At 44.0% G+C, this 27,011-nt stretch overlaps 1 protein-coding gene across 2 annotated transcripts; it reads left to right on the forward strand.

The window, feature by feature from the left end:
* The first annotated feature begins 1,485 nt into the window (after positions 1-1,485).
* On the forward strand, positions 1,486-6,890 carry LOC109864998 (proheparin-binding EGF-like growth factor). 2 transcript variants are annotated; one of them, XM_031798343.1, is made up of 6 exons: positions 1,486-2,008; positions 2,849-3,085; positions 4,054-4,237; positions 4,379-4,537; positions 5,005-5,093; positions 5,271-6,890. In XM_031798343.1, the coding sequence occupies exons 1-5, from the start codon at positions 1,966-1,968 to the stop codon at positions 5,075-5,077; spliced, it is 696 nt and encodes a 231-aa protein (XP_031654203.1). In that variant the 5' UTR covers positions 1,486-1,965; the 3' UTR covers positions 5,078-5,093; positions 5,271-6,890. The 2 variants fall into 2 exon arrangements, with proteins under 2 accessions (XP_031654203.1, XP_020308697.2); XM_020453108.2 differs by having other exon boundaries at positions 1,490-2,008; positions 5,266-6,890.
* Positions 6,891-27,011: the final 20,121 nt, after the last annotated feature.

Raw genomic sequence — 27,011 nt, forward strand, 5'->3', positions numbered from 1 at the left:
GGCTGTTGCTGGGCAACATGGACTTTCAACTCCCTCCAAAGATTTTCTATGGGGTTGAGATCTGGAGACTGGCTAGGCCACTCCAGGACCTTGAAATGCTTCTTACGAAGCACCATAATTTGCAAATAAATTCATAAAAAATCCTACAATGTGATTTTATGATTTTTTTTCTCATTTTATCTGTCATAGTTGAAGTGTACAGATGATGAAAATTACAGGCCTCTCTCATCTTTTTAAGTGGGAGAACTTGCACAATTGGTGGCTGACTAAATACTTTTTTGCCCCACTGTATTTGGCTAAGGTGTATGTAAACTTCCGACTTCAACTGTACAAACCATTATAATTAGGTGTATAGCATGTAAACATGTTGTGATAATTACATTGGGCAAAAATACTAATACAACATTGACCAGCATCCCAAACATGCTCAATGGGTGACATGTCTGGTGAGTATACAGGCCATGGAAGAACTGGGACATTTTCAGCCTCCAGGAATTGTGTACAGATCCTTGCGACATGGGGCTGTGCATTATCATGCTGAAACATGTTGTGATGGGGGCGGATGAACGGCACAACAATGGGCCTCAGGGTCTTGTCACGGTATTTCTATGCATTCACATTGCCATAGATAAAATGTAATTTTGTTTGTTGTCCGTACCATATGCCTGCCCATATCATAACTCCACCCTCACTATGGGGCCCTCTGTTCACAACGTTGACATCAGCAAACCGCTCGCCCACATGCCACCATCTGCCCGGTACAGTTGAAATCGGGATTCACCCGCGAAGAGCACACTTTTACAGCATGCCAGTGGCCATTGAAGGTGAGCAGTTTCCCACTGAAGTCAGTTACGATGTCGAACTGCAGTCAGGTCAAGACCCTGGTGAGGACATCGAGCACGCAGATGAGCTTCCCTGAGACAATTCCTAACAGTTTGTGCAGAAATTATTCGGTTGTGCAAACCCACAGTTTCATCAGCTGTCTGGGTGGCTGGTCTCAGATGATCCCACAGGTTTGAAGTCAGATGCGGGGCTGCTGGGCTGGCGTGGTTACACGTGGTCTGCAGTTGTGAGGCCGGTTGGACGTACTGCCAAATTCAATTCTCTGGAAACAGCTCTGGTGGACATTCCTGCAGTCAGCATGCCAATTGTATGCTCCATCAAAATATCTGTGGAGTTGTGTGACAATACTGCACATTTTAGAGTGGCCTTTTATTGTCCCCCAGCACAAGGTGCACCTGTGTTTTCAAATTTTATTTTACCTTTATTTAACTAGGCAAGTCAGTTAAGAACAAATTCTTATTTTCAATGATGGCCTAGGAACAGTGGGTTAACTGCCTGTTCAGGGGCAGAACGACAGATTTGTACATTGTCAGCTTGGGGATTTGAACTTGCAACCTTTTGGTTACTAGGCCAACGCTCTAACCACTAGACTATGCTGTTTAATCTGGTTCTTGATATGCCACACCTGTCCGGTGGATGGATTCTTTTGGCAAAGGAGAAATGCTCACTAACAAGGATGTAAAGACATTTGTGAACAAAATTACAGAGAAATAATATATGTGTGCATATGGAACATTTCTGGGATATTATGTTTCAGCTCATAAATCATGGGACCAACACTTTACATGTTGCGTTTATATTTTTGTTCAGTGTAGATTACAGTAGCCTGCCTACCTACTGTCGAGGCGTGGTCGAGCCAGTCTATATAAATCGTGACGCCTTTAGTCTGGCGCTCCTTCTACTGGTCCCGACTCTGCCACGGCTGTGTTTGTGTGCGCCACCGTAAACCGCTACCCGAGACGCGCCCGGCATCTTGAATAAGAAAGTCCCACGAAGAAAAGGCATAGGCCTACTAGGAACTTTTTAAGAGTAGCAATATCGAGTACGTGGACAATATATAGGAAAACGACATACAGTGATTTTTGCAGAATTACAGTTGGTGGTGATTTGAAGTTCGAAGACATGAGGATTCTACGAGTTGCGCTCCTGCTCGTCCATGCCTTTAGTAAGTATCAAGTTACACTTTTATATCTCAAGTCAGATGACATAGTTCCTTTTCTGTAGCGTTTATACTTTAACACTTGATTAACTATTGGTGGTACTAGTTTCTCCTAGACTTGATTCCTCCTAAGTGGTCTATTTCGTATTCATAAGAGACAGGTCTTGGAGTTACACTTGTTGACTGTACAAGAGTGTGAACTTTTCAAGCATGACCTTCTGAGCATGTCTCATAAACGTTTAAAAGAAGAGTTAATGATTTTCATAAGGTGTAGGCCAGCCTATGCTATTCAAGAACGAAGTGTGGTCATCTATCTATTTTAAAACATGCTTTATGTAACTGGATATACTTATTTTTAACTCATATTCTTGTACATTAGGTAACTGTCTGTCTATGCAACATTTTGTGTACCATAGCCAAGCAGGATTATAGTCTCCCCTGTACAGAATACTGTACATGCATGATGTTTTTGGGTGCTTCACAGTTCTTGGCGCTGAAATGCAACTATCCAGTTGTACAGGCTCACCCGAAGGGGTCATGGGGCCTCATGAAGGACTCTTAGTCTAGAGTCATGTTTAAACTTACCCACTCAAACCCCTCTATTTTCTTTGCACCTGAATTAATGACTGTGTTGGAAAGTAAAGCTTGTGTTCTCAGTGAGCAAAACTGCTTGAAAATACCCAATTTCAACCAGTTTTGCTTTTGAAATGATGTATTTTCAACCAGTGTTGTTCACTTGGTTAACTCCTCACAGTGTCAGTCAGAATCTAGTGTACATCTCTAAACCACAGACTACTGAATGGTGTAGCATCAATAATGATAACATGTTAACCTTGTGTTTTCCAGTGGTCTCGAGGTTGGTGAGCGGAGCTGTGGTGGACAGGTATGAGAGTGAGAGGCCACCGCAGCACACAGCATTTATCAACCTGTTGGATGTCCTGAGCGACAGAAGGATGGAGGGAGGGAGGGAGAAGAGTCATCACGGCGTGGAGGGTCCAGTGTTGGAGGATGAGGAGTACTATGATTACTACCATGAAGATGAAGAAGATGCCTCAGGGGAATATGAGGTGGAATTACCTCGAGGTATTTAGTAACTCTCTGTGATTTATGTTTGTTTATTGCTCTGTTGTAAAACATCATCCTGTTGTTTATAGGTTCTGGAATCCTGACTGACACATGTATTAGAATACCCTTTATGATTTATTACACTGTTATTCATCAGTTTATCTGGCAGGTTGTCAGTCAGTTCCATTTTAACACCTGTTGCTATGTAACCTCTAGTTAAATTGACTGTATGGACCAGGTAGACTAGTGGTTGGGCCACTAACCGAAAGGTCGCTGGTTCGAATATCTAAGCCGACAAGGTGAAAATCTGCCAGTGTGCCCTTGAGCAAGGCACTTAATCTTCATTTGCTCCAGGGGCGCCATACTACTATGGCTAACCCTGTAAAACAACACATTTCACCTATCCGGTGTATGTGACAGTAAAAATGTGTTCTATGAGGTGTGTTGGCTAGATGTGTGGATTCAGTTGTCTGTGTTCTATGAGGTGTGTTGGCTAGATGTGTGGATTCAGTTGTCTGTGTTCTATGAGGTGTGTTGGCTAGATGTGTGGATTCATTTGTCTGTGTTCTATGAGGTGTGTTGGCTAGATCCGGGGATTCAGTTGTCTGTGTTCTATGAGGTGTGTTGGCTAGATGTGTGGATTCATTTGTCTGTGTTCTATGAGGTGTGTTGGCTAGATGTGTGGCTTCAGTTGTCTGTGTTCTATGAGGTATGTTGGCTAGATGTGTGGATTCAGTTGTCTGTGTTCTATGAGGTGTGTTGGCTAGATCCAGGGATTCAGTTGTCTGTGTTCTATGAGGTGTGTTGGCTAGATGTGTGGCTTCAGTTGTCTGTGTTCTATGAGGTGTGTTGGCTAGATGTGTGGCTTCAGTTGTCTGTGTTCTATGAGGTGTGTTGGCTAGATGTGTGGCTTCAGTTGTCTGTGTTCTATGAGGTGTGTTGGCTAGATGTGTGGCTTCAGTTGTCTGTGTTCTTTTCTTTTTTAGTTGCATTGTCGACTAAACCTAAAGACCCATCGGCCATCTTGGAAGCTGAGGGGAAGAGGAGGCGAGGAAAGGGGAGGAAGAAGGGAAAGGGAAAGAAGAGGAACCCTTGTCTGAAGAAGTATAAGGACTTCTGTATCCATGGCAGCTGTCATTACCTGAGGGACATCAAAGCTCCGTCATGCATGTAAGAAACCTGTCTGTCTGTCTCTGTCTGTCTGTCTGTCTGTCTGTCTGTCTGTCTGTCTGTCTGTCTTCAGAGGAACAAAATGCCTGTTGTACTGTATGTTGCATGAGTACCATCTCACCTCTCTCCCTCCTTGTGCAGATGTCGTCCCAGCTACTCTGGGGAGCGGTGTCACCTGTTCACACTGGCTTCAGAGGGGAGGGACGTGGGAGGATACAGCCGGACCACAGCTCTGGCTGTGGTGGCAGTGGTGTTGTCCTCTGTCTGTCTCACCATCATAGGCCTGCTGCTGGTGCTCAGGTCAGTACTACAGCCTACACACACACACACACACACACACACACACACACACACACACACACACACACACACACACACACACACACACACACACACACACACACACACACACACACACACACACACACACACACACACACACACACACACCACTTTACCCACTTTTTCTTTTACCACCAGTACAGCTGTATGACACAATGCATTATGCAGCAGCTGGAGATTGATACAGTCAGTATTGGCACTGTATTGTGGAAATGGGCTAACAGGAAATGAATAGTACACAACCTAATTGAATGTAGAGGAATGGGAAATGAGGCTATAACAAACATGACAGGGTAGATCAGCATGGTTATAGTTTAGCGCTATTGTTCTCACCTGACAACAATAATTATTGTAACCACAGGTGCTGTTGTTGTTCCAAAACATTTCCAGGATCCACAGGTCTTAACCCTGTTGTTTTTCTCCAGGTTTCACAAGCGAGGAGCGTACGACATAGAGCATGAGGAGAAGGTCAAACTGGGATCAGCACCCAACCATTGAAGAGCTGGAGAGAAGGGTGAGTTACCAAGGAAACACCAAGTTCCCCTCCTAAATTGATAGGAGTTAGACAGAAAGTAAAATGTCATCATAACATTACAGTATGATTGTGAAAGATTAGTCTGGGTTTTGTTTTCACACAGTCTGAGTGTTGAAAGAAACTTGATTGCTTATTGTGTCTTTTATTTCAGGACAGGATAGAAATGGAAATTCTACCTCAAAATAGAAAAGAAGAAGTGAAAAAAAAGCCAAGAGAGAACGCAGAGAGACCTGGAAGGTATGGCAGAGAGGGGGACTGGATGGGCGTGACCTGGACACATAGCCCCAACCCATCTCACTGATGGACAGATGTGATTGGGTAGCTCGATTCTGCGGTAAGCCCTGCAACCTATCAGGAGAGAGCCTGGCTAAAACTGGAACTCTGATTGGCTGGGAGAAAAGACTGGAGTGGTGATGACAATATGGAAGCTGAGATGAAGAGAAGGAACATTTCTGGGCCCGTATCCACAAAGTGTCTCGAGGAAGGAGAGCTGCTCTTGGATCAGTTTTGCCTTTAGATCATTGTGAATAACATTATAGTGACAGGCCCTATATCAGCACACTCCTATCAGAGATGCTTTGTGGAAACGTCCCTGGATCAGTGCTGCTTCTTGGCTATGTTAAAAAAAAAGTCTCAGCCTGAAAGGACACCATCTTCTCTTCATCTGCCAGAAATAGAGAGAACCATGGTCTTTCTTCAACAGGAGTGTTTTTACCAATCAGCATTTTGTATTTTCCTTCATATGCTCTTTCTTTGTCGTTTTCTAGTGTACTGTAAAACTGTTATTTATACCATATATTTGTCTTTAAATTTATTTATTGATGTGATGTTGCTATATTTATGCAGATATTTAACTCCTTCCAACCAAAGATGCACTTCCAGTTTGTAAAGGTTATCTATAAGGTCATCCTTGTGTTTTTATATTTAAATGTTAAATAATATTTATTGATGAAAATGAAGATAAAATGAATAAAAAATGTACAGTATATTTGGAGAAACAGACATTTGAACGTAAGCGTCCTCTTGGTCTCATAGATGTACCTGATTGCTGACTTTGATATCAGCACTCTGTGTACAGGCTGCTGAGAACACACACACCACTGGGATTAGTTGGTTGCTTGATTGATTGATTCAATAAACAACAGTGTGGTGTACTATACCAATGTACCACTGACAGGTCTCTCTGTGTGTACCCTTATGACGTGGTTGCATTGGGTCTTCTGTGTTTGACTCTGTGACATAGAAGTGAATTGAATAGAATTTACTCTATTCTAGAATCCCAAAATATAGAATATAGGAAATATTCTAGAATGTTTCATCTAGAATCCAGTTTAAATATTTCTGTATTACAATCAGGATGTGGAATAGATCCAACGCAAACATTGTAGCGAGTGTTGGAAAATAGAAACATACACAAGTGGTGTAGTTTTTATTGTCTTTGAGAAATTAGTAGGACATAAATCTCCAAAAAATGTTATCTCCAATTTCTGTTATTTATTTCTGTTACCATGCCAGTTGTGTTGTCTTGTTTTAGCATGGTGGGTGTGGTTAGGGATATACTATAGTTACTATAATATGGATATGTACTGTAATATACACTGAGATCCATGCTAAGATCATGATGAAATGTGAATTCATTCAAGTGTTCAGCCTTTTAAAAAAACGAATAACCCTCCTCTAGAAAAACATCCTGGACACAACCTGCAGTTTTGAAGTGATTTCTAGTAAAAAAAAAATGTTTTTCTTCTCAGAAAATAAAGTATTTTTTTCTCTGAATCCCTGAAGTCATTGTATTATGCGTTATCTGTGTTACGAAGGCTGCATTTACACAGACAGAACATTTCTGATTTTTTTCCCCACTAATTGGTCCTTTGACCAATCAGATCAGATTTTTTGCCAATAATTGGGCTGCATGTGTAAAAGCTGTAATAACTCATATCCTGTATCCTGTTGCTATTTATACACTGAGTGTTTTAACCTCAGAATCATGATGCTACAAAGTTACCTCTAGACACTGATCTAATGTCAGTTTAGGGTCTGTTGTTTTGGATTGGAAGGAAGGCATCTTAATCAAGATTCAAGATCTTGATTAAGATGCCTTCGGTAGTTAAAATATATATTTTACCTCAAGTTGCTCCTATCTGTTATTATAAGTTAATAACATTTCTATACTAATGGTCTAGGCTTCAACTTGATAGTTAAGGTCACCATTATTATAGCTATCTGGTTAACTTCCTGTATTGAGTGTGTCACTATGGCCTCATATTGAAGTGATACTTAGGAGAGACCTGTCTGGGACGACAACACTACTGTGTCCTTTTGGTCTTTCAGTCACTGGCTGTAATTATAGAAAGGATAATATTTATGTTCCGTTCTCACCCCCCCCCTTTCACCCCTCCTCTTCTCCCCTCCCTCCTTCCCACCCATGCTTCAGCTACTCCTTTCAACCAGAGCACCTGTATCCTGGCCAAGGGTCACCTTCAGGATGTGCAGCCAGCCCTTGCATGCCTTCTGAAGAGTTCCCTCTTATGTCATTTCCTAAGTAACTTAAGTTTACTCTTAACTTCGTAAGAACATTTTCTCTTTCCATAAATCCTCTCGACATGTGTTCATGCCAATGACAGAAGGGCTGGCAAAAAGACAAGCTGACCTGACAGCTATTCTCCAGTGACCTTTTATTTTATTTAACTAGGCAGTTAAGAACAAATTCTTATTTTCAATGACGGCCTAGGAACAGTGGGTTAACGGCCTTGTTTAGGGGCAGAATGACAGATTTGTACCTAGTCAGCTCGGGGATTCAAACTTGAAACCTTTCAGTTACAAGCCCAACGCTCTAACTTCTAGGCTACCCTGCCACCCTACAGTAATCTAGTATATCCACAGCTGTTCTCCTTCGATCTACAATAATCTAGTATATCCACAGCTGTTCTCCTTTGATCTACAGTAATCTAGTATATCCACAGGTGTTCTCCTTCCATCTACAGTAATCTAGTATATCCACAGCTGTTCTCCTTTTATCTACAGTAATCTGAAGATATAAGACTACGTAGTTGTGATGACAGAACCCCATCAGGATCCCTGACAGATAAATCTGACATTACTAAGTGGCTGGTTACAGTGGGTGGTGGGGGACATGAACCTGCTGCACACTAGCCAGGAACAGGAGCAGGAAGCCTTTGGGGGAGCAGAGGAAGTTGGGACACCTGATCTGAGAGTACACCGCATCATTCCACTACACCACCACAGTATTAGTCACACAGACAACAAATGGCATGCTCAGAGACGCTGCCTACTAATGTAACATATGAGTAACTACTACCGCTCCTGAATACACACACACACACACACACACACACACACACACACACACACACACACACACACACAAACCGACACACACACGTGTGCAACAATACTACAACACTTAATCCTTCCACCACTGAGCACCCCTGTATACCAACACCCCACAGAGGTGATGTAGAGCTCACACCAGCCCCTTACAGTAAATACCCTGTGGCTAAACAACAATGCTGTGCTGCTGCGTAACATAACATCGCCTGGCTTAATGGTCTGGTTTATGCGGCACACATAGACCGAGACAGGCTGAGACTCAGCAGGGCTCATAGACAGAGACAGGCTGAGACTCAGCAGGACTCATAGACAGAGACAGGCTGAGACTCAGCAGGACTCATAGACAGAGACAGGCTGAGACTCAGCGGGAGTCATAGACAGAGACAGACTTGAGACTCAACCAACTGTTACACAGTGAAATCACTTTCTGTCTGGATGCTGATGCTGGTGGTTTGTGTGTATGTGTGTGGGTGACCTATTTCCCCCGGCCGAGGGCCTGGCTGTTTGATGTGGTATCTTTGCTGGTTTAGAAACCCCTCTGGAATGCAGTGAGGGTGAGCGGGTAGAAGAGAAGATATGAACCCCTGTGTAGTGCAGTGAGAGTGAGAGGGTAGGAGAGATGAACCTCTGTGGAGTGCAGTGAGGGTGAGAGGGTAGGAGAGATGAACCCCTGTGGTGTACAGTGAGGGTGAGAGGGTAGGAGAGATGAACCCCTGTGGAGTCCAGTGAGGGTGAGAGGGTAGGAGAGATGAACCTCTGTGGAGTGCAGTGAGAGTGAGAGGGTAGGAGAGATGAACCTCTGTGGAGTGCAGTGAGGGTGAGAGGGTAGGAGAGATGAACCCCTGTGGTGTACAGTGAGGGTGAGAGGGTAGGAGAGATGAACCCCCGTGGAGTCCAGTGAGGGTGAGAGTGTAGGAGAGATGAACCCCTGTGGAGTCCAGTGAGGGTGAGAGGGTAGGAGAGATTAACCCCTGTGGAGTCCAGTGAGGGTGAGAGGGTAGGAGAGATTAACCCCTGTGGAGTCCAGTGAGGGTGAGAGGGTAGGAGAGATGAACCCCTGTGGAGTGCAGTGAGGGTGAGAGGGTAGGAGAGATTAACCCCTGTGGAGTCCAGTGAGGGTGAGAGGGTAGGAGAGATGAACCCCTGTGGAGTCCAGTGAGGGTGAGAGGGTAGGAGAGATGAACCCCTGTGGAGTGCAGTGAGGGTGAGAGGGTAGGAGAGATGAACCCCTGTGGAGTCCAGTGAGGGTGAGAGGGTAGGAGAGATGAACCCCTGTGGAGTGCAGTGAGGGTGAGAGGGTAGGAGAGATGAACCCCTGTGGAGTCCAGTGAGGGTGAGAGGGTAGGAGAGATGAACCCCTGTGGAGTCCAGTGAGGGTGAGAGGGTAGGAGAGATTAACCTCTGTGGAGTGCAGTGAGAGTGAGAGGGTAGGAGAGATGAACCTCTGTGTAGTGCAGTGAGGGTGAGAGGGTAGGAGAGATGAACCTCTGTGGAGTGCAGTGAGGGTGAGACAATTAAAAGAGACAGTTAAAAGTCTAGTTAAAGGTCTAGTTAAAGGTATATCTGAAGGTCTAGTTAAAGGTCTAGTTGAAGGTTTAGTTAAAGTTCTAGTTAAAGGTATATCTGAAGATCTAGTTAAAGGTCTAGTTAAAGGTCTAGTTAAAGGTCTATCTGAAGGTCTAGCTGAAGATCTAGTTAAAGGTCTAGTTAAAGTTCTAGTTAAAGGTCTAGTTAAAGGTCTAGTTAAAGTTCTAGTTCAAGGTCTAGTTAAAGGTATAGTTAAAGGTCTAGTTAAAGGTCTAGCTAAAGATCTAGTTAAAGTTCTAGTTAAAGATCTAGTTAAAGGTCTAGTTAAAGGTATAGTTAAAGGTATAGTTAAAGGTCTAGTTAAAGGTATATCTGAAGGTCTAGCTGAAGATCTAGTTAAAGGTTTAGTTAAAGGTATATCTGAAGGTCTAGTTAAAGGTCTAGTTAAAGGTCTAGTTAAATGTCTAGTTAAAGGTCTAGTTAAAGGTATATCTGAAGGTCTAGTTAAAGGTCTAGTTAAAGGTTTAGCTAAAGGTATATCTGAAGGTCTAGCTGAAGATCTAGTTAAAGGTCTAGTTAAAGGTATATCTGAAGGTCTAGTTAAAGGTCTAGTTAAAGGTCTAGTTAAAGGTCTAGTTAAAGGTCTAGTTAAAGGTATATCTGAAGATCTAGTTAAAGGTCTAGTTAAAGGTATATCTGAAGGTCTAGCTGAAGATCTAGTTAAAGGTCTAGTTAAAGGTATATCTGAAGGTCTAGTTAAAGGTCTAGTTAAAGGTATATCTGAAGGTCTAGCTGAAGATCTAGTTAAAAGTCTAGTTAAAGGTATATCTGAAGGTCTAGTTAAAGGTCTAGTTAAAGGTATATCTGAAGGTCTAGCTGAAGATCTAGTTAAAAGTCTAGTTAAAGTTCTAGTTAAAGGTCTAGTTAAAGGTCTAGTTAAAGTTGTAGTTCAAGGTCTAGTTAAAGGTATAGTTAAAGGTCTAGTTAAAGGTCTAGCTAAAGATCTAGTTAAAGTTCTAGTTAAAGGTCTAGTTAAAGGTCTAGTTAAAGGTATAGTTAAATGTCTAGTTAAAGGTCTAGTTAAAGGTCTAGTTAAAGGTATAGTTAAAGGTCTAGTTAAAGGTCTATCTGAAGGTCTAGCTGAAGATCTAGTTAAAAGTCTAGTTAAAGGTCTAGTTAAAGGTCTAGTTAAAGGTATGGTTAAATGTCTAGTTAAAGGTCTAGTTAAAGGTCTAGTTAAAGGTATAGTTAAAGGTCAAATTAAAGGTATATCTGAAGGTCTAGCTGAAGATCTAGTTAAAGGTTTAGTTAAAGGTATATCTGAAGGTCTAGTTAAAGGTCTAGTTAAAGGTCTAGTTAAATGTCTAGTTAAAGGTCTAGTTAAAGGTATATCTGAAGGTCTAGTTAAAGGTCTAGTTAAAGGTTTAGTTAAAGGTATATCTGAAGGTCTAGCTGAAGATCTAGTTAAAGGTCTAGTTAAAGGTATATCTGAAGGTCTAGTTAAAGGTCTAGTTAAATGTCTAGTTAAAGGTCTAGTTAAAGGTCTAGTTAAAGGTCTAGTTAAAGGTCTAGTTAAAGGTATATCTGAAGATCTAGTTAAAGGTCTAGTTAAAGGTATATCTGAAGGTCTAGCTGAAGATCTAGTTAAAGGTCTAGTTAAAGGTATATCTGAAGGTCTAGCTGAAGATCTAGTTAAAGGTCTAGTTAAAGGTATATCTGAAGGTCTAGTTAAAGGTCTAGTTAAAGGTATATCTGAAGGTCTAGTTAAATGTCTAGTTAAAGGTATATCTGAAGGTCTAGTTAAAGGTCTAGTTAAATGTATATCTGAAGGTATAGTTAAAGGTCTAGTTAAATGTCTAGTTAAAGGATTAGTTAAAGGTATATCTGAAGGTCTAGTTAAAGATTCAGATGATTGTTTTTCTTCTGATTCTTTTTTCTTTTGAAATCAGCCAGAAATTCAGCTGCAATACACAAGGCGTGTCTCATGGAATCAGGCCAAAAGTGTTCTGATTAAACCATATGTTGAGCAAGAGGGAGAGTGCTGGCGTCATTTGGAGTCAATGCAGCATTGGAAACTGGAACAAGCCCTTCTAAGATGGACGTAGTGCTGTATATACGAGGTTGTCATTGATTTGTACTGTAAAGTCTGATGTCGTTATTATGCTGTATGGCTTTGACAGATTTTAGTCAAGATATTGCTGAGTAGTACAGTGATTTCTCAGCATGTGTGTGCTTGTGTGTGTGTGTTGTCATATGCAGTAGTGGAGCCTCCCATAAGCCTCTCCTCACAGAAATAGTTGAGTGTAGTCATGGTCACATAGCTAGCTGCTATTCCAGGGACTGACAGACCAGCAGGCAGGAGAGACACACGCTACCAGAGAGAGACAGAACTATGGCTTCTCTATGTCTCAGAACACTGATGAGTGAACGTCATGACGTTACACATGGGTTGTCTAGTCCTGAACTAATCATGTTCGTCCACCTCCAGTTGAATCAGGTGCGTTAGTATCGTGACACACAAACAGGCTACAACCACTAATATTCCCACAACTACCCTTATTTATGAGGGTTCTGAGACGGTTTCTCAGACAAATTACAGGAGAATCGATATATTTATTTTAAAAATGTAGCCTTTTTACTCCCCAATTGGCAGTTTCAGTCTTGTCCCATCGTTGCAATTCCCGTACGGACTCGGGAAAGGCGACGGTCAAGAGCCATGCATCTTCCAAGACACACTGCTTCTTGACAAACTGCTCGTTTAGCCAGGAAGCCAGCTGCACCAATGTGTCGGAGGAAACACCGTACACCTGGCGACCATGTCAGGGTGTATGTACCTGGCACAGGAGTCAAAAGAGCACGATGGGACAACGACATATTGGCCTGGCCAAATCCTCTCCTAACCCGGACAACGCTGGGCCAATAGTACGCCGCCCATGGGTCGACTTAGTCAACCTAGCTGCGACCTAGCCTGGTATCGAACCAGAATCTGTAGTGATGCCGCTAGCACTGCGATGCAGTGTCTTAGACCAGTCGGTAGGCTCTAATTACAGGAGAATCCAGCCACATCGCTTTGTGGTGCACATTCCAAACCTCCTAGTCCTATGTCATCTTGGTCAGTCTTGGCCACAGTCACAGTCCTGTTGTAATTACTATGTTACTAAGCTAGCAAATGTGGTTGATTAATCGGGTTTAGGCAATTCTTGTGTGTGTGTATGTGTTTCAAGTTGGGTAGACTAGCAGTTAAGAGTGTTGGGCCAATAACCGAATCCCTGAGCCGACTAGGTGAAAAATCTGTCGATGTGCCCTTCAACAAGGCATTTAAAACCCTAATTGCTCCTGTAAGTTGCTCTGGATAAGAGTGGCTTCTAAATTACTAGAATGTTAAATGTAATTGTAAGTTTCAAGTTTAAAAGTGTATTCACCACAGGATACAATGCAATTATAATATTATAGATAATAGAAAAAAAGATGAAAACATTTAAGTAAAAACCACACAAGAACTACGATGATAGTTAAAGAAACACGAGAATGCAAGTATATGCAGGTCAGTGCCAGTACCTTATTCAATGTGTAGAGGTACTGGAGTGGTTTAGGTGGGGTTATATATAAAAAGTGACTGGTAGTGTCAGAGTCGCGTGTATAGGTGGCAACATACTCCACGTCGACCGCCGAGCACCGCCCGAACAAGGAGAGGCTTCGCGCGTCGACACCAGCCTCGGGGACGACCCAGAGGGTGAGGTGCAAGGCTATCTGGATGGAGACGGTGAAATTCTCGCCGCATGGAAGGATTTAATACGTCCTCCACCGGAACCCAGCATCTCTCCTCCGGCCCGTACCCCTCCCAGTCCACGAGGTACTGAAGGCCCCTCGCCCGACGTCTCGAATCCAAGATGGAGTGAACGGAGTATGCCGGGACCCCCTCGATGTCCAGAGGGGGAGAAGGAACATCCCACACTTCAGCCTCCTGGAGCGGGCCAGCCACCACCAGCCTGAGGAGAGACACATGGAACGAGGGGTTAATACGGTAATTAGTGGGTAGCTGTAACCTATAACATACCTCGTTCACTCTCCTCAGGACTTTAAACGGCCCCACAAACTGCAGACCCAGCTTCCGGCAATGCAGGCGGAGGGGCAGGTTTCGGGTCGAGAGCCAGACCCTGTCCACCGGGGCCTCACTGTGGTGACGGTCTGTGCCAACTTTCCGGCACAGTATGGTGCGCTGAAGGTGGACGTGGGCGGCCTCCCAGGTTTCCTCAGCACGCCGGAACCAATTGTCCACCGCAGGAGCTTCTGTCTGACTCTGATGACAAGGAGCCAGAACCAGCTGATACCCTAATACACATTGATTCGCCCATTCCTCCGGCTGGTCCTAATAAGACCGCAGAAACCTACCCACATCCTGGTTAACTCTCTCCACCTGCCCATTACTCTCGGGGTGAAAACCTGAGGTAAGGCTGACCGAGACCCCCAGACGTTCCATGAATGCCTTCCAGACCCTTGATGTGAACTGGGGACCCCGATCAGACACTATATCCTCAGGCACCCCATAGTGCCGGAAAACGTGTGTAAACAGGGCCTGCGCAGTTTGTAAGGCCGTAGGGAGACCCGGCAAAGGAGGAGACGACAGGACTTAGAAAAACTATCCACAACGACCAGGATCGTGGTGTTACCCTGTGAAGGTGGAAGATCAGTTTAAAAAATCCATCGACAGGTGCGACCATGGCCGTTGTGAACAGGTAAGCGTTGTAACTTACCTCTGAGAAGGTGTCTAGGAGCCTTGCACTGGGCGCACACTGAGCAGGAGGAAACATAAATCCTCACGTCCTTAGCTAAAGTGGGCCACCAGTACCTCCCATCAAGACAGCGCACCGTCCGACCTATCCCAGGATGACCAGAGGAGGGTGACGTGTGGGCCCAATAGATCAGTTGGTCGCGGACAGCAGACGTAACGGACAGACGCACAGCTGGACACTGAGAGGAAGAGGGCTCTGCACGTGACACCCGCTCAATGTCCGCGTCCAGCTCCTACACTACAGGCACCACCAAACAAGAAGCTGGGAGTATGGGAGTGGGATCCATGGACCGCTCCTCTGTGTCATACAGCCGGGACAGTGCGTCTGCCTTAACGTTCTGGGAGCCTGGTCTGTAAAAGAGGGTAAACACAAAACAAGTGAAAAACATGGCCCACCTTGCCTGGCGAGGATTCAGTCTCCTCGCCTCCCAGATGTACTCCAGATTGCGATGGTCAGTCCAGATGAGAAAAGGGTGTTTAGCCCCCTCAAGCAAATGTCTCCACGCCTTCAAGGCTTTTATGACAGCCAACAGCTCCCGGTCCCCCACATCATAGTTTCGCTCCCCTGGGCTGAGCCTCTTCGAAAAGAAGGCACAGGGGCGGACCCCCCTTAGCAGTGAGGTAATGGGAGCAGCAACCTGACCATAAACCTCCGGTAGTAGTTGGCAAACTCTAAAAATCGCTGCACCTCCTTGGGAGTCGGCCAATTACGCACGGCTGCAATGCGGTCACTCTCCATCTCCACTCCTGACGTGGAAATCCGATGCCCTAGGAAGGAGATGGATTGTTGGAAGAACAAGCATTTCTCAGCCTTGACATATAGATCATGCTCCAACAGGCGACCAAGCACTTTGCGCACCAGGGACACATGCTCGGCGCGTGTAGCGGAGTATATCAGGATATCATCAATATACACCACTACACCCTGCCCGTGCAGGTCTCTGAAAATCTTGTCTACAAATGGTTGAAAGACTGATGGAGCATTCATCAACCCATATGTCATGATGCAGTACTCATAATGACCTGAGGTGGTGCTAAATTCCGTCTTGCACTCGTCTCCCTTCCGAATATGCACCAGATTGTACGCACTCCTGAGATCCAGTTTAGTGAAGAAGCGCGCCCCGTGCATTGACTCAATCGCTGTAGTGATAAGAGGTAGCGTGATTTTATTGAGACCTCGATAATCAATGCATGGGCGCAAACCGCCATCCTTCTTCACAAAAACGAAACTCGAGGAGACGGGTGAAATGGAGGGCTGAATGTACCGCTGAAGCAGGGATTCGGAGACATATGTCTCCATAGCCACCGTCTCCGCTTGTGACAGGGGATACACGTGACTCCTGGGAAATGCAGCGTCTACCAGGAGATCTATCGCACAATCCCCCCGTCGATGGGGCGGATTTTTTTTTACAAAAAGAAGGCGAGAGCCGAATCTGCAAATTCTGTGGGAATGCCCTCGGTGGAGACCTGGTCTGGACTTTCCACCGTAGTAGCACCAACGGAAACCCCTAAACATCTACCTGAGCACTCTCGCGACCACCCCGTGAGAGCCCTCTGTGGCCAAGAAACAGTGGGGTCATGACAAGCTAACCAGGGTAGGCCTAGCACCACAGGAGAATCAATAAGGAAAATACTAATATTTTCCTTGTGACCCCCGTGCGTTACCATGCACAAAGGAGTGGTGACTTCCCTGATAAACCCTGACCCTAATGGTCAACTATCTAAGGCATGAACGGGGAGAGGCATATCCACAGGAACAATGAGGATCCATAAACTATGAGCCAAACTTTTTTTAATGAAATTCCCAGCCACGCCTGAATCTACTAGCGCCTTATACTGGGAACGCGGGGAAAAATCCGGAAAAGTGACAGTGACAGACATATGTGGGTACAGGAGAGAGGGTGCGGGAGGATGGAACAACCAGACCCCAATCTAGACGTCCACGAGTAGCCCGCATGTTGTCCAGCCTGATGGACATGTCCACCAGCTGGTCAAAGGTGAGGGTGGTGTCTCTACAGGCCAGCTCCCGACGGACGTCCTTGCATAGACTACAGCGGTAATGGTCGATCAGGGCCCTGTCGCTCCATACAGCGCCGGCAGCCAGGGTCCTAAACTCCAGAGTAATCTCCTGGGCGCTCCTCGTCTCCTGCCTCAGATGGTAGAGACGCTCACCGCCGCTCTGCCTTCGGGTGGGTGGTCGAATACTGTCCTGAAATGGCGGGTGAACTCCTCAAAATCGTCCAACGCCGCATCCTCTTCTCCACACACAGTGCTGGCCCACTCCAGGGCTTTCCCGGTGAGGCACGAGATGAGGGCTTAACTCTTCTCACGGTCCGATGGAGCTGGGTGGACTGTGGCCAGGTCCAGGCTTAGTTTGAGGAGAAAACCCTGGCAGCTGACAGTATCTCCGCCGTACCCCTTAGGCAGGGATAAATGGATCCTGCTGGATTCAGGCGGGGAAAGGGAGCTGAGGGGAGACCCTGGCTGTGCTGGTGGAGGCGCTGGAAAAACTCCCTGTCTCTCCCAGCGGCTATATTCTGGACAACGCGATCCATGGCGGTGCTCAGATTGTCAATCATCTCCGTGTGTTCCATGATGCGCTCCTCCACCTCCTTGGCCGGGGTACCTTCTCCTGCTGACTTCATTATTGGGTCAGAGATTCTGTCAGAGCCGTGTGTATAGGTGGCAGGGAAGTCAGGCGCAGGAGAATCAAACTGAGTGTAATGGAGTATTTAATAACAAATAAACAAAACATACTCCAAACACTAATTGTAACAATAAATAAAGTGGGTACGAGGACCCTGTCGCGCACCAATACAAAAACCAACACAACACTGAAATAACAAACAATCTCTGACAAAGACATGAGGGGAAACAGAAGGTTAAATACACAACAGGTAATGAATGGGATTGAAACCAGGTGTGTAGGAAGACAAGACAAAACCAATGGAAAATTAAAAATGGATCAATGATGGCTAGAAGACCGGTGACGTCGACCGCCGAGCACCGCCCGAACAAGGAGAGGCTTCGACTTCGGTAGAAGTCGTGACAGGTAGAAGGATATACATGTAAACAGGGCGGAAAAGTGACTGGTAGAAGGATATAAACTCTGCAAAAAAAGAAATGTCTTCTCACTGTCAACTGCGTTTATTTTCAGCAAACTTAATGTGTAAATATTTGTATGAACATAACACGATTCAACAACTGAGACATAAACTGAACAAGTTCCACAGATATGTGACTAACAGAAATTGAACAATGTGTCCCTGAACAAAGGGGGGGTCAAAATCAGAAGTAACAGTCAGTATCTGGTGTGGCCACCAGCTGCATTAAGTACTGCAGTGCATTTCCTCCTCATGGACTGCACCAGATTTGCCAGTTCTTGCTGTGAGATGTTAACCCCACTCTTCCACCAAATCCAGAAAATCACATTGTAGGATTTTTAATGAATTTATTTGCAAATTATGGTGGAAAATACGTATTTGGTCAATAACAGAGGTCAAACATTTTCACAAGGTTTTCACACACTGTTGCTGGTATTTTGGCCCATTCCTCCATGCAGATCTCCTCTAGAGCAGTGATGTTTTGGGGTGTGACTGTTTGAGGTTGTGGACAGGTGTCTTTTATACTGATAACAAGTTCAAACAGGTGCCATTAATACAGGTAACGAGTGGAGGACAGAGGAGCCTCTTAAAGAAGAAGTTACAGGTCTGTGAGAGCCAGAAATCTTGCTTGTTTTTAGGTGACCAAATACTTATTTTCCACCATAATTTGCAAATAAATTCATTTAAAATACTACAATGTGATTTTCTGGATTCTTTTTTTCTCATTTCGTCTGTCATAGTTGAAGTGTACCTACGATGAAAATTACAGGCCTCTCTCATCTTTTTAAGTGGGAGAACTTGCACAATTGGTGGCTGACTAAATACTTTTTTGCCCCACTGTATACATGTAAACAGGAGTAATAGTGACCAGTAGCAGGATAAATACATAGATACTAATGGTAATGGAAATCAATAATCAATGGACAGCAATGTAATGGAATAATACATCTAATCAATAATCATTTTAGCAACAGTGTAGGTTGTGTCTGAGTGGGTAGAGACCTGTGGATGGGCCTGTGGGAGATGGATAGCAATAGTTGGTAGTCAGTCTTATGGCCAGGGGATAAAAGCAATTTAGGAGTCAAGAGCATGGAGAACAGTCCATGTCTTGGGTGGCTGGAGTCTTTGGTAACTTTTGAGTGTTTGCGTGAGTTGTTCAGGCAATACTTGGAATATGTGTGTCAAGGAGTTGTTGTGAAAAGTGCTTCCTGTCTCAGCAGCCGAGCAACAATAGGTAGTTTCCACAGTGATACGGAAGTGCGCACACCGGCACTTGGAAAAGTAATCATTCTCTTACCGAATCCCATCAATAGGAACACGTTAAGACTGGAATCAATGATTAGTGATTAGTGTGTGTGTGTGTGTGTGTGTGAGTACGTTTGTGTGTACGGTCATGTGTGTGAGAGTGCCTGTGTATGTGTTCCTGTGTGTGTTTGTGCATACATGTGTGTGTGTGCATGTTTTCATGTGCTTGTGTTGGCATGGCGTGCCCCAGCTGCTGTGGTCCTGAGGTAAGTGCCAGCCTCTTTGTGCCACTCAGAGTCTGATGGATGAGGTGGTGACACAGCCAATGTGAGTTGATAGTAAGAAGCTGTGAAAGGTCACTCTGCTATACACAACCACTACCACTACAGCACACTCCCTATACACTGAAAGTACAAAACATAAAGAACACCTTCCTAATATTGAGTTGCACCCCTTTTGCCCTCAGTACAGCCTTTTGTCAGGACATGTACTCTACAGGATGTGTTCCACAGGGAGGCTGGCCCATGTTGACTCTATACACAACTGCTTCCCACAGTTGTGTATACTATATATACTACCACTACAGTATACATATACTACCACTTTCACTACAGTACACTATATATACTACCGCTACAGTATATTATACATATACTACCACTATCACTACAGTATACTGTATATACTACCACTACAGTATAATATATATACTACTACTACCACTACAGTATAATATATGTAGAATATCACTATTACTACAGTATATTATACATATACTACCAATACAGTATACTATATATACTACCACTACAGTTACTATATATACTACCACTATCACTACAGTATAATATATATACTACTACTATCACTACAGTATAACATATGTATAATATCACTATCACTGCAGTATACTACCACTATCACTACAGTGTACTATATATACCACAACTATCACTACAGTATGCTATATATACTACCACTACAGTATATTATACATATACTACCACTATAACCACTTACAAATCAAATCAAATTGTATTTGTCACATGCTTCATAAAAAAATAGGTGTCGACTAACAGTGAAATGCTTACTTACAGGTCATTTTCCAACAATGCAGAGTTCAAATCACTACAGGGTAGCCTTGTGGTTAGAGTGTTGGACTAGTAACCGGCAAGTACAAACCCCCGAGCTGACAAGGTACAAATCTGTCGTTCTGCCCCTGAACAGGCAGTTAACCCACTGTTCCTAGGCCGTCATTGAAAATAAGAATTTGTTCTTAACTGACTTGCCTAGTAAAATAAAGGTAAAAATAAATAAATAAATATATAAATTGTGACACAAGGAATAAATAAATACACTGAATAAAGAATAACAGTAACGAGTAAAATTAACATGGCTATATACACAGGGAGTAGAAACTAACATGGCTATATATACTGTAGGGAGCAGAAATTAACATGGCTGTATACAGGGAGTAGAAACTAACATGGCTATATACAGGGAGTAGAAACTAACATGGCTATATACAGGAAGTAGAAACTAACATGGCTATATACAGGGAGTAGAAACTAACATGGCTATATACAGGGAGTAGAAACTAACATGGCTATATACAGGGAGTAGAAACTAACATGGCTATATACAGTGAGTAGAACATAACATGGCTATATACAGGGAGTAGAAACTAACATGGCTATATACAGTGAGTAGAACATAACATGGCTATATACAGGGAGTAGAAACTAACATGGCTAAATATACTGTAGGGAGTAGAAACTAACATGGCTATATACAGGGAGTAGAAACTAACATGGCTATATACAGGGAGTAGAACATAACATGGCTATATACAGGGAGTAGAAACTAACATGGCTATATACAGTGAGTAGAACATAACATGGCTATATACAGGGAGTAGAAACTAACATGGCTATATACAGTGAGTAGAACATAACATGGCTATATACAGTGAGTAGAACATAACATGGCTATATACAGGGAGTAGAAACTAACATGGCTATATACAGTGAGTAGAACATAACATGGCTATATACAGGGAGTAGAAACTAACATGGCTATATACAGGGAGTAGAAACTAACATGGCTATATACAGTGAGTAGAACATAACATGGCTATATACAGGGAGTAGAAACTAACATGGCTATATACAGGGAGTAGAAACTAACATGGCTATATACAGTGAGTAGAACATAACATGGCTATATACAGGGAGTAGAAACTAACATGGCTAAATATACTGTAGGGAGTAGCAGTACTGAGTTGATGTGCAGAGGTACGAGGTAAGTACTTTACATATAGGTAGGGGTAAAGTGACTGGGAAACAGGATAGATAATAGGGATCAAACCCGGGGCTGTAGTGATTTATTTATTTATTTACCTTTATTTAACCAGGTAGGCAAGTTGAGAACAAGTTCTCATTTACAATTGCGACCTGGCCAAGATAAAGCAAAGCAGTTCGACAGATAAAACGACACAGAGTTACACATGGAGTAAAAACAAACATACAGTCAATAATGCAGTATAAACAAGTCTATATACAATGTGAGCAAATGAGGTGAGAAGGGAGGTAAAGGCAAAAAAGGCCATGATGGCAAAGTAAATACAATATAGCAAGTAAAATACTGGAATGGTAGTTTTGCAATGGAAGAATGTGCAAAGTAGAAATAAAAATAATGGGGTGCAAAGGAGCAAAATAAATAAATAAATTAAAATTAAATACAGTTGGGAAAGAGGTAGTTGTTTGGGCTAAATTATAGGTGGGCTATGTACAGGTGCAGTAATCTGTGAGCTGCTCTGACAGTTGGTGCTTAAAGCTAGTGAGGGAGATAAGTGTTTCCAGTTTCAGAGATTTTTGTAGTTCGTTCCAGTCATTGGCTGCAGAGAACTGGAAGGAGAGGCGGCCAAAGAAAGAATTGGTTTTGGGGGTGACCAGAGAGATATACCTGCTGGAGCGTGTGCTACAGGTGGGAGATGCCATGGTGACCAGCGAGCTGAGATAAGGGGGGACTTTACCTAGCAGGGTCTTGTAGATGACATGGAGCCAGTGGGTTTGGCGACGAGTATGAAGCGAGGGCCAGCCAACGAGAGCGTACAGGTCACAATGGTGGGTAGTATATGGGGCTTTGGTGATAAAACGGATTGCACTGTGATAGACTGCATCCAATTTGTTGAGTAGGGTATTGGAGGCTAGTGATGCCTCACTGCGATGCTGTGCCTTAGACCGCTGCGCCACTCTGGAGGCCCCATTTGGCAAATCTGACCATAACTCTATCATCATGATTCCTGCTTACAAGCAAAAACTCAAACAGAAAGTACCAGTGACGCACTCAATACGGAAGTGGTCAGATGAAGCGGATGCTAAACTACAGGACTGTTTCACTAGCACAGACTGGACTATGTTCCGGGATTCATCCGATGGCGTTGTGGAGTTTACCACATCAGTCACCGGCTTCATTAATAAGTGCTTCGACGACATCGTCCCCACAATGATTGCATGTAAATGCCCCAAACAGAAGTCATGGATTACAGGCAACATCCGTAATGAGCTAAAATCTAGAGCTTCCACTTTCAGGGAACGGGACACTAATCGTGACACTTATAAGAAATCAAACCCGCAAAGTGGGACCAGGATCAAATCCTACTACACCAGCTCTGACACTCTTTGGATGTGGCAAGGCTTGCAAACTATCACGGATTACAAAGGGAAACCTAGCAGCAAGCTGCCCAGTGACGTGAGCCTACCAGACAAGCTAAATGCCTTCTATGCTCCTTTGAGGCAAGCAACACTGAATCAAGCATGAGAGCACTAGCTGTTCCGGATGACTGTGTGATCTCGCTCTCCGCAGGCAATGTGAGTAAGACCTTTAAACAGGTTAACATTCACAAGGCCACAGGGCCAGACAGATTAGCAGGATGCGTACTCAGAGCATGCGATGACCAGCTGGAATGTGTCTTCACTGACATGTTCAACCTCTCCCTTGTCCAGTCTGTAATACCTACAGTTTCAGTAAAATGTTGGACACACCTACTCATTCAAGGGTTTTTCTTATTTTTTAAAACTATTTTCTACATTGTGGAATAATCAAATAATCAAAACTATCAAATAACAGATGTGGAATAATGTAGTAACCAAAAGGTGTTATACAAATCAATATATATTTTAGATTTTAGATTCTTCAAAGTACCCACCATTTGCCTTGATGACAGCTTTGCACACTTTTGGCATTCTCTCAACCAGCTTCATGAGGAATGCTTTTCCAACAGTCTTGAAGGAGTTCCCACATATGCTAAGCACTCGTTTGATGCTTTTCCTTCACTCTGTGGTCCAACTCATCCCAAACTATCTCAATTGGGTTGAGGTCGGGTGATTGTGGAGGCCAGGTCATCTGATGCAGCACTCCATCACTCTCCTTCTTGGTCAAATAGTCCTTACAAAGCCTGGAGGTGTGTTTTGGGTCATTGTCCTGTTGAAAAACAAATAACAGTCCCACTAAGCGCAAACCAGATGGGATGGTGTACCGCTGCAGAATACTGTGGTAGCCATGCTGGTTAAGTGTGCCTTAAATTCTAAATAAATCACTGACAGTGTCATCAGAAAAGCACCCCCAAACCATCACACCTTCTCCTCCATGCTTCACGGTGGGAACCACACATGCAGAGATCATACGTTCACCAACTCTGCATCTCACAAAGACATGGAGGTTGAAACCAAAATTTCAAATTTGGACTCATCAGAACAAAGGGCAGATTTCCACCAGTCTAATGTCCAATGCTCCTGTTTCTTGGCCCAAGCAAGTCTCTTCTTCTTATTGGTGTCCTTTAGTAGTGGTTTCTTTGCAACAATTCGACCATGAAGGCCTGATTCACGTAGTCCCCTCTGAACAGTTGATGTTGAAATGTGACTGTTACTTGAACTCTGTGAAGCATTTATTTGGGCTGCAATCTGAGGTGCAGTTAACTCTAATGAACTTATCCTCTGCAGCAGAGGTAACTCTGGGTCTTCCTTTCCTGTGGCGGTCCTCATGAGAGCCAGTTTCATCATAGCGCTTGATGGTTTTTGCGACTGCACTTTAAGAAACTTTAAAAGTTCTGGAATTTATGTCATAAAGTCATGTCTTATAGTAATGATGGACTGTCGTTGCTCTTGGCTTATTTGAGCTTTTCTTGCCATAATATTGACTTCATATTTTTATCATGACACAAGGCGAGATCCAGATGCAGACGAGATCCAGATGCAGACGAGATCCAGATGCAGACACAGATGGTTGGAGTCTTACAATGTTTATTGATCCAAAAGGAGTAGGCAAGAGAATGGTCTTGTACAGGCAAAAGGTCAAAACCAGAACAGAGTCCAGGAGGTACGAGCAGACAGGCTCATGGTCAAGGCAGGCAGAAAGGTCAGGAAGGCGGGTACAGAGTCCAGAATCAGGCAAGGGTCAAAACTCAGGACTAGAAAAAGGAGAATAGCAAAAAGCAGGAGAATGGGAGAAACGCTGGTTGACTTGGAAAACATACAAGACAAACTGGCACAGAGAGACAGGAAATACAGGGATAAATACACTGGGGAAAATAAGCGACACCTGGAGGGGGTGGAGACAATCACAGGGACAGGTGAAATAGACAGGGCGTGACAATTTGAACAAATAGGGCTATCTTCTGTATACCACCCCTACCTTGTCACAACACAACTGACTGGCTCAAATGCATTAAGAAGGAAAGAAATTCCACAAAATAACTTTTAATAAGGCACATCTGTTAATTGAAATGCATTCCAGGTGACTACCTCATGAAGCTGGTTGAGAGAATGCCAAGAGTATGCAAAGCTGTCATCATGGCAAAGGTGGCTACTTTGAAGAATCTCAAATATAAAATATATTTGGATTTGTTTAACACTTTTTGGTTATTACATGATTCCATATTTGTTATTTAATAGTGTTGATGTCTTTACTATTTTCTACATGTAGAAAATAGTAAAAATAAAGAAAAACCCTTGAATGAGTATGTGTCCACACTTTTGCCTGGTACTGTACATGTTTCAAGCAGACCACTATAGTCCCTGTGCTCAAGAACGCTCACATCTGTAAGTCTTGAAATGGTTCACATCAACACCATCATCCCAGAAACCCTAGACCCACTCCAATTCGCATACCGCCGCAACAGATCCACATATGTCGCAATGTCTATTGCACTCCACACTGCCCTTTCCCACCTGGACAAGAGGAACACCTAAGTGAGAATGCTGTTCATTGACTACAGCTCAGCATTCAACACCATAGTGCCCTCCAAGCTCATCACTAAACGAACGACCCTGGGACTGAACACCTCCCTCTGAAACTGGATCCTGGACTTCCTGACGGGCTGCCCCCAGGTGGTGAGGGTAAGCAACAACACATTCGGCACGCTGACCCTCAACACAGGGGCCCTTTAGGGGTAAGAGCTTAGTCCCCCCTGTTCACCAACAAATGCATGGCTACGCACTACTCCAACACCTTTGACGATGAGACAGCCAACAGCGAGGAGGTCAGAGACCTGGCAGTGTGGTGCCAGGACAACAACCTCTCCCTCAACGTCAGTAAGACAAAGGAGGTGATTGTGGACTACAGGAAACAGAGGGGTTTAGCATCGATGGGGCTGTAGCGGTGTGGGTCAAGAGTTTCAAGTTCATCGGTGTCCACATCAATGAGGACCAAACACACCAACGCAGTGGTGAAGAGGGAATGTCAACGAGGCTGAACTCTCTGCCATCCAGGACCTCTATACCAGGCGGTGTCAGAGGAAGGCCCTGTCAAAGACTCCAGCCACCCAAGTCATAGACTGAGCACCAAGTCTAGGACCAAAAGGCTCCTCAACAGCTTCTACCCCCAAGCCATAAGACTGCTGAACAGGTTGTCAAATGGCCACCCAGACTATTTACATTGACCCCCTTCTTATTTGCTGCACTGACTCTCTTGCACCTGCTTTATGCACACTCACTGGACTCTATACACACACACACACACACACACACACACACACACACACACACACACACACACACACACACACACACACACACACACACACACACACACACACACACACACACACACTACACTGACACTTCAACACACACACACACACACACACACACACACACACACACACACACACACACACACACACACACACACACACACACACACACACACACCACACACACACACTACACTGACACTTCAACACACACACACACACACACACACACACACACACACACACACACACACACACACACACACACACACACACACACACACACACACACTACACTGACACTTCAACACACACACACACACACACACACATCTATCCTGATTGCCTAGTCACTTTACCTCTACCTTTATGTACATATTACCTCAATCACCTCCACCACCTTGTACCCCTGCATATTGACTTGGTATCAGTTCTCCATGTAGACAGTCCCGTTATTGTCATTTTATTGTGTTACTATTTACTTACATTTTTTGTGCACATTTGTCTCAATTTTTTACTCTGCATTGTTGGGAGAGATCTCGTAAGTAAGCATTTCACAGTAAAGTCCACACCTGTTGTATTCGGCGTGTGTATTCGGCGTGTGACAAATACAATTTGATTTGATTTGCTGTATGTGTTGGGGTGTCAGTGTCATTATGCGTGAGTGTGTAGGTCCAGAGTGTGGGTAGAGTCCAGTGTGTGGGTAGAGTCCAGTGTGAGTGGGTAGAGTCCAGTGTGTGGGTAGAGTCCAGTGTGTGGGTAGAGTCCAGTGTGAGTGGGTAGAGTCCAGTGTGAGTGGGTAGAGTCCAGTGTGTGGGTAGAGTCCAGTGTGAGTGGGTAGAGTC

The sequence above is a fragment of the Oncorhynchus kisutch genome, linkage group LG19 (genome assembly GCF_002021735.2).
Source record: "Oncorhynchus kisutch isolate 150728-3 linkage group LG19, Okis_V2, whole genome shotgun sequence".
NCBI lineage: Eukaryota > Metazoa > Chordata > Actinopteri > Salmoniformes > Salmonidae > Oncorhynchus > Oncorhynchus kisutch.

What these genes read in the sequence shown, in the direction of transcription:
- LOC109864998 (XM_031798343.1), top strand. Translation starts at nt 1,966, where the DNA reads ATGAGGATTCTACGAGTTGCGCTCCTGCTCGTCCATGCCTTTA. An exon ending in TGAGGTGGAATTACCTCGAG is followed by an intron (nt 3,086 to 4,053) that starts GTATTTAGTAAC and finishes TTTCTTTTTTAG; the next exon opens with TTGCATTGTCGACTAAACCT. An exon ending in ATCAAAGCTCCGTCATGCAT is followed by an intron (nt 4,238 to 4,378) that starts GTAAGAAACCTG and finishes CTCCTTGTGCAG; the next exon opens with ATGTCGTCCCAGCTACTCTG.